General features: G+C 54.8%; 1 protein-coding gene across 1 annotated transcript; it reads right to left on the reverse strand.

Annotated features, from left to right (window-relative positions):
- Positions 1-1,007: 1,007 nt before the first annotated feature.
- On the reverse strand, positions 1,008-7,618 carry CDCA5 (cell division cycle associated 5). The gene is given in 10 exon segments (XM_044682026.1): positions 1,008-1,926; positions 4,451-4,894; positions 5,933-5,992; positions 6,086-6,148; positions 6,482-6,544; positions 6,631-6,693; positions 6,789-6,854; positions 7,106-7,194; positions 7,338-7,464; positions 7,466-7,618. Coding segments are annotated over 10 exon segments (1,209 nt in total). The 3' UTR covers positions 1,008-1,845.
- Positions 7,619-7,821: the final 203 nt, after the last annotated feature.

Raw genomic sequence — 7,821 nt, forward strand, 5'->3', positions numbered from 1 at the left:
GCAGTTTGCCCTCCGCCACCCCTGGAAGCCTCTGGCTCATGGCGGGTGCGGGGCTGCGGCAGAGCCCTAATGGGGTCAGCAGAGAGGGCCGGAGCTGCAGCTGGGGCTCATCGATATAGCCGCGAACATGGGCCAGAGCCGCGGGCCACGGTCGATCGGTCGATCCGGCAGCCTGTGACCTTGGACTGGCCCCATCCTGCGTTCGCATCCCAGCTCTGGGGCTTCTGGGAGGCTGAAGGCCCTGGAGGGGGAGACATCCCCGGGGCTTCTGTGCCTAGGAGGCGCTTCATTAGACGTTCACGGTCTCTTAAGCTGGGCCTAGAGTAGGGCTCGGAGGGGTTTTGTTCCGAGGCCCCCCCCAGAATCAGAGGAGCCTTCCCTCCCCGTCCTCCCTGCCACCCTCCTTCCCTTGGACCCTCTGGGTCCCTTCCAAGCTCAGCCGGCGCTGCTTTCTGTGGTCTCGGTTGGCAGCTGCTCGAGGGCATGGCCTGGCACCTCCCGGAGGCACCCCACTACACGACTTGAATCGCCCCCACGTTCCCAGAGAGGCGAGCCCTCCTTCCTGGCCCGCTCGGGAGTCCTTTAAAGATACCCGCTTGCTGCCTCTGGCCGGCACTTCTGCGCACCCCAGACGGCTGGCTCGCCAGGTTCTCTTCCTCAGCCCCTTCTCTTTCCGCACCTGTGAGCCAAGGGGCCCATGGGGTGGCCTTACGACTGACCCCCCCCCAACAGGGCTGTCTGCCCTACTGGAGGCGGCAGCGGCTGCTCCCATCGGTGCCCCCTCAGCTGACCCTGGAGCTTCCCACAAAACTCAACAGCGTGTCCAAACCAGATTAAAATGTAATTGAGAAATACTTAACAGAGGAAACAAAAAGCAACACTATGTACATCTGGATGTTCCTAATCGAGTTTGACCCTTTTGGGCCAGGCCAATCCCACAGGATCCACAGGTAGAGGGAAGGGGGGGCAGGCAGTGCTGCCTGGTGGTCAGCTGGGGGCCTGCAGCCACACCACCCTCCCCATGGGGTCCTGGAAGGAGCAGCCCTGTGGCCCTCCCTTTCTTCAAACCTTCCCTAGGAGGGTCGTGAACCCACCTTGATCCAACATACCAGTGCCATGGGTTAGCCCGCTGGGCCGGGGGGCCAGCCCAGAGCCACATCCTCCTGAAGGGCAGCCGGGCCCAGGGGGAGCAGCGACTCAGACTGCAGTGAAACCCCCAAATCATGCTGAGACAGATGCAAGCTGGAAGAGGGGCTTTCCGTAGCCACCCAAACTCGGGGGTGTTCTGATAATCTTGGGGGTGCTTCAGTGCTGCCCCAGCTGTGGAAGCAGGTTACCTGCTGGGGTCTAGGGGAAAAGCCAGGAGGACACAGGCCCAGGATGCAGGGAAGACAGGGGGGCAGGGGGCAGGGCCTCCTCTCCCCTTCCCAGCGGCCAGCGTCCTGTCACTTTAATCACCTTGTACCAACTACCACCTTTATTCTTTCTGGGTAAAACCTGGGGAAAGGGGAAATGAGGAAACTCAGCAGGTGACATGCTGCCTTCCACACCCACTGGACAGGCCTCAGCAAGGCTGGTGCAGCAGCCCCGGGGGCTAAGTGGGGGGAGGAACGAGGCGCACATCCCTCAGCAACAGGCCATATACCTGCTTCGTGCCAATAAGGAACGTCCGTGGGTTACAGAGACCCAAGGCAGCCCAAGGGGCAAAGGCCAGTGTCCCTCTAGAAGGGGCAAAAGGGGAACCAACAGTGACACTCCAGGCTCCTAGCAGAGGGTGAAGGAGGCCAAACGCTATATTCAGGGAGGGAGCAGTCCAGGCCATTGGGAGATCTCCTCTCGTCTATCTCATTCCACCAGGAGGTCAAATTTCTCAGCGGCCTCAAACTGGGCATTCATGGCAGCAGCCCATTCATCCAGCTCTGACTTCTGCAGGGAAGAGAGGAAGGGAGAGGTGAGCAGGAAAGGGGAACACCCACTGGGGCCACCCACCCCACCCCTCCCTCCTCAGGCTGGACTTGGAGCCCCCCTGGGCCAGAGTGGCTGCTCAGGCCCTTCATTGGTCCAGGATGGGGAACAACAAGAAAGGGGATGTCAGTAATCGTCGGAGGACTCCAATCACAAAGAGGGGGGGGCCTTGACGTCTGGACGCCATGCACATAGTGCGTGATAATCACTGGGGCCTCCTGAAGAGCTGGAAGAGGAGGGGGTTCACCAAGACACAGTGGGTTTGACTGGCCAGCCCCAGGGGAGGAGGGAAGAACCTCATTCCAAAGGGTGGGAGATGGCATCACTTTTGTGGCAAATAGTCACGAACTGGGGGCAAGGGGCGAGTCTGGGGAAGGGTTGGGGCAGAGGCGTGACAGGATCTACACATCAGTCTGCCTGAGTCAGCAGAAACAAGGTGCTTCTCTGGCTAGTCATGGGTCTGATTCTGACTAGCCAGAGAAGCAGGAAAGGATGGCTCCTGGTGACTGGCCACTCTTTCTTCAAGTTTGAGACAAGGGAAAACAGGGCATGAGCTAAAACAGAAAGGCCGATGTCCCCACAGGACCAGAGAATGGGAGCCAGAAGGCACCTCAGAGTTCACATCCAACCTCCTTCCTTATATACAACAACACTGAGGCCTGTGCAAACAGCAAGAGGTTAAGATTTGAACCCAGACCCTCTGATACCAAACCAAGAAGCTGCACCATTTCTGAGAAAAAAAGCAGCAATTCCCCAAAGGCTGTCAGCTCAAGACATGTGAGGAATTGTCAAAGTGAAAGCCAGATGTCACACGATTCCAACAAGGAAGATATGGGAAGGCCACCGAAGCGCTCATGGACTAGTGGAGGTTTCCAAAAGACAGGAATAGGAAAGAGACCCTGAGGAGATCCCTCTAAGCACAATAGTGGGTGGCATCCCACAAGAAGAGCCCAGAGAGCTAGAACTGAGCTGCCAGAGTTAGAGGGAGGGATGTCGGTAGGGTGTAGGGTGGACAAGACATGACAGGGCTGGGCTTTACAGGCAAAGATCATTAAAAACCATTTATGGGAATCTTGAAACCTGAGACGAGACGCCTGAGGAAGAGGGAGAGGACTGGCCCACTCAGCCACTCGAGGCCCAGAGTACCAGACCAGATGGTTACGGGGCTGGTGGTGCTGATCTGTGATGAGGAGATGACAAAATGCAGGTATCCCTCCTCCTGTGCCCCCAGGAGGTCACAGAATGGGTTGCATTGGATTTTCTTGTTTTCCTTTGTCATAAGAGAATACAGTAGGAAGGCTCAGTGGGAAGCGATTCTGGAGTTTTTCTAAGGTCTTGATGAAAGGAAAGGAGAATGGGAACATTCTTGGGAAAAGAGGAAGGTGAAGGTCAAAAAAGGCCAGATTTTGAACCATGGCCAGACAGGGCAAGCTACTTCTTGCCACCTTTGCATAGTACTGAAAGGATGTGTGTGAGAATTTGGAAAGGAAAGCAGTGATCACCAAGAGCCATTAAAGGCAGGCCATGCCAGATTAACTTCACCCTCCTTGACAGAATTATCAGACTGGCAGGATCAGGTAAGTGCCTTGGGTAGAAAACACGGGGATTTTTGCCAAACATTTGACGAGGTTGCCTTTGATGCTCTGCTTTCTGAGAGCCGGGCAAACGCTTGGGTTGTTGAGGCCTTCTCTCCATGGTAGTGAGGTGGATTCTCCAAGAGCTGTCCTCAAAAGGTCAGTTGCTAGGCAAGGCTGGGATGACAAACAAATGCCCAGGAACTTGTCAGGGTCTCTTCTAGGCAATGTCTTTCTGAACCATTTGGATGAAGGCCGAGATGGCAGATGCAAAGATGTGACAGCAGGAGCAATAGCTATTCTGATAGCTGACAGAAAGGAGGTTTGCAGAGGCTGCAGAAGATGAATTTTACCCAGAGAAACGTCAGAACCTGGCTAGAGATCATCAGGTTGGACCCTTAAGTACAGATCTGGTGGGGGGGGGGTTGGTGAACATGGCAGTTCCAGGTCAGTCAGCAGGGGGACATATACTGCATGTAGAGAGGGAAGATATTTAGGAGGGGAGAAGAGATTCCTGCTGTCCTCCACCCTGTCAGAGCCCTTTGGGTATGGCAGGCAGTTCTGGGGACTCTGCTTAAAAGACACTGGTGAAGTGGAGTCCCTCTCCAGGAGGGAGTCCAGGATGGTGAGAGGACTGAGACCTCATGAAAGGAAGAGTGGAGATCTGATGGCCATTTCCATACATCAGTCATTCAGAGGCCCAGAGAGAGCCAAGGAATGAGGAAGCATGGCCACAAGTCACAAGTTCAATGCAAGGTGGAGATCAGAGATGCCCAGAAGTAGTCACCTTGTGAGAAGGCTTGACAACCACTCAGTGTGGGAAGATGCAGAGGGGCCCAATTCCTGGCCAGGCTAGGGGCAGCCTTCTCGGCTTACTGGGTGGAGGTGACCGGGGAGAAGCAAGCACTCACCAAGATCTCGGGCACCTTCCTCTTCCGACGCTTCTCCTTGGTCACGGTGATGCCAGGGAGGGCAGAGTCCAGCCCCCAGGGCTCAGCAGAGGGGATCAACGTTTGGGTTGTTGAGGCCTTTTCCACCACAGGAGAGACATTCTCTAGCTCCTCCCCTGAGAGTAGCCGTTCAAAGCCAAAGAAAGACCGGCGGCGGCAGTTAGGTGTTGAGGTGGAACCGGCTCCTGAGCCAAGGTCATCCAGGCGGCTGTAAGAGCGCCGAACTTTCCTGGACATCTCCAGATCTCTGGCATCCATGAACTCTGGTCTGCTGAAGGTATTAGGGTTTAGGGGGCTTAGCACAGTGGTAGTCACTTCCTGAGCTGGGGCTGGAGTGAGAGGAGGGCTGCCTTTATTGCAGGGGGCACTTTCTTGTAGAGAATTCTCCTTCTCCAAAAGTGTAATCTGTAGGGGGAAGTCAAAGACAAAAGAGTGGGAGCGGGTCTCCAGAGAGCATCCCTTGCTTTCCCTCCCCATGCCAGTTCCAATCGTCCCATTCAACACTCAGGCAACTCTCTGTCTCTATTATTCACCCCTCATCCTCTACTTGACACCTAGTTCTTCCATCAACACAACCAGATGACATCACCAGAAAAACCCCACAACTCCTGCCTCCTACTGTCAGATGTCTGCTAGCTATCTCTGCCTGAATGTGCTGCTGATACTAAACAGATGACATGTCTAAGTGCCCCCTCTGCCATTTCCCTTTCTGATGCCACCACTCTCCCAGTTTCCAAGGCCAAGGCTTATGTCCATACAAGATATAGAGAACAAACAGAAGGTCATCTCATAGCAATCTGCCAAATGTCTCTATTTCTCCATGAACGCACTCCTTGGCCATTTGGCTGGAAGCTCTTTGGGGAGAAGGGCTCAGCTGTGTGCCTCCAGGAAAGGCATAGAGTAGAGCTTAACAAATCTTTGCTGAGTTAAATTGAGAATTGTTTTTCAGATGGCTCTCCCAGATTCCCTTTTGTCCGGTCAAGAGAGCCCTCAGTGAGAATCTGTGCAGGATGCTTGGCTTGGCATGTAGGATGGACCTCTCTCCTCAAATAGCTCCCAGTCTAACAGGACAAGACACAAATGCAACAACGAATAGCAGAAACTGGCACAAATGCCACTAAGAAGTTCAGACAAAATGCAAGACGAAACCAAGTAGAGGCCATTCTGACCAAACATCAGAGAAGCCTTCCTGAAATAGGTAGCTTTTGTGAGAAACTTTAAAAGTAAATGGTAGAGGGGGCATCCCATACATAGAATTCTGGGAAAGGGGGCATGGAGGCAGGAGAGTCCAAGGGAAGTTTAGGGAACAGACAGGAGTCCTGCAACGTAAGTGACATGAGCAGAATTTGAGTGACGCTGCCCCTTGACCTCCTCTAAGGTAAAAAAGAAACAGGCTCAGTTTCTCTCTTAGCACTCAGGTCTCTTCCCCCTCAACCCTCTCACCTCTCTGGTCTGGGCCACATTCTTCTTAACTGCAGACTTCTTGCCCCTGGAGGCAGGGGTCTATAACAGAGAGATGAGAATGTTTGAGGAAGGCAGGTTTGAAGCTGGTCATAGCTACATAAAAGAGGAGCAGATGGGAGAGTTTTGGCTCACCTCTGGGGCCTGGTCCACAGTCTCCTTCAAGGTGCCAGCTCTTCGAGCAGTAGGAGGGGTGGCCTGGAATGATGAACACAGCTAATATTAAATGGAAACTAGATGAAAGCAAGAGCTCTTCTCTTTGGAACACCTACTTTTTGGCACCTACCATATGTAACTTGATAAAGACTTTTATTGGGTTATATATAATATCAGGCAACATTCACAGAGCACTTTGTTACAAAGTACCTTCTAAAGAAGATATCGTTTTACCCTTAACGAACCACTTGAACATAGGTACTATAATTATAGAACTATTTTGTATAACAGAAAACTGAGGCAAACAAAAAGTAAGTGAATTGTCTGGAATCACACAGCTAGGAAGTATAGGAGAATCATAGAAATGGGGCTCACCTTAGGGGTCCCCACCCAGTGCTTCTTCCCTGTGGTGGGCTTTCTGCCTACAGAGAGGGCAGCCTGAGAAAAAAAGAGAATCAGGGTATGTTTCTGATGAATTAGATGGAGAAGCATAAGGCGCAGGAAAAAGAGAAAAAAAGGCTCACCTCTGGAGTCTGTGGCAGGATCTTTTTCAGGGTGATGGTTTTCCTGAAGGTTGGGGTGGAAGTCTAGAAAGAAGTCAAGGGATAAATGGAAAGTAGGGAGGAGGCGTCAGAGACCAGAAAAACACAAGAGCCAGGAAAGTGCTTGTGGCTCAGCTCACCTCCACAGATTCGGGTGGTACAATCTTCTTCAGGGTGATGGCTTTTCTGGGGACTGGGGTAGAGAGCTGGAAAGCAAAGGAGTCAGTGGAGAAAGGGGTCATGTGGGGGCTGAGGGGAGGGGCCTGGAGGGAGGGGCTGAAGGGTCTGGGGAGAGAGGGGTCATAGGGGAGGAGGGTCTGGAGAGAAGAGCCAGGTGGGAGGATTGAGGTGGGTTGAAGGATCTGGGGGGAGGGAGCGTTTAGAGGAAAAAGAGTCTGTAAAGGGCCTGGTGGCAGGGCTGGCAGATATGGGGGGAGACTAGGGAGCGGGAGCTCACCTCTGGAGGCACTTCAGTCGAGGATGCAGATTTCCTCTGAGACCTCCGCAGCACGGGTTCCGATGCAGGCAGGGGCGGGGACGCGAGATCTGAGAAGGAAAGGGTGGGAAATGAAAGCCCCTGGACCAAGTGGGCGGCTTGTCCCTTCTCCCCTCCCGCGGCTGCCCCGCCCCGGCCCCTTAGCCATCCAGGATGCCCCTTCCCCACCCCGTTTCCCCTCTCCTTCGCTCACCTGAGCGCCTTGCTCCGCCGTCCCTCTCCTCCGCGGCCCCGGAGCGCCGCCGGCTCCGTCTGGTCGACATGCCAAACCTCTCGGGCGCCACTGGAGCCCGCCCTCGGCCCCGGTGAGCGCGGAAGGTTCGAAAACCCCGCCAAACAGGAAGTGACGCACCGGAAAAAGCCTGACGGCAGAGGCTGGGTCGTTGAATCCGGCTCCGCCCCTGCTCTACGCACGCGCATCGCCGTGTGTGTCGAATAGGTAGCGAGGGGGGCGCGCAGGCGTGGCTGCGTCATCAGGGCGCGACACACCCGGAAGAGACGTGGCAGCAAAAGGACTAACAGGAGCCGTCCGAGGGGGTGAAGCGACGGCTCCCGGTGAGCGCGGCCCCCTTCGTCCGGCCCGACCCTCCGACCCCGTGCGCGGGAGCCCTCTCGGGGCGAGCTGTCCCGGGGCCTAGGGTCTATCTGTGTCGGGTCGGAGGGGGGGAGGAGCGGGT

The sequence above is a fragment of the Gracilinanus agilis genome, chromosome 6, assembly GCF_016433145.1.
Source record: "Gracilinanus agilis isolate LMUSP501 chromosome 6, AgileGrace, whole genome shotgun sequence".
Taxonomy (NCBI): Eukaryota; Metazoa; Chordata; class Mammalia; order Didelphimorphia; family Didelphidae; genus Gracilinanus; species Gracilinanus agilis.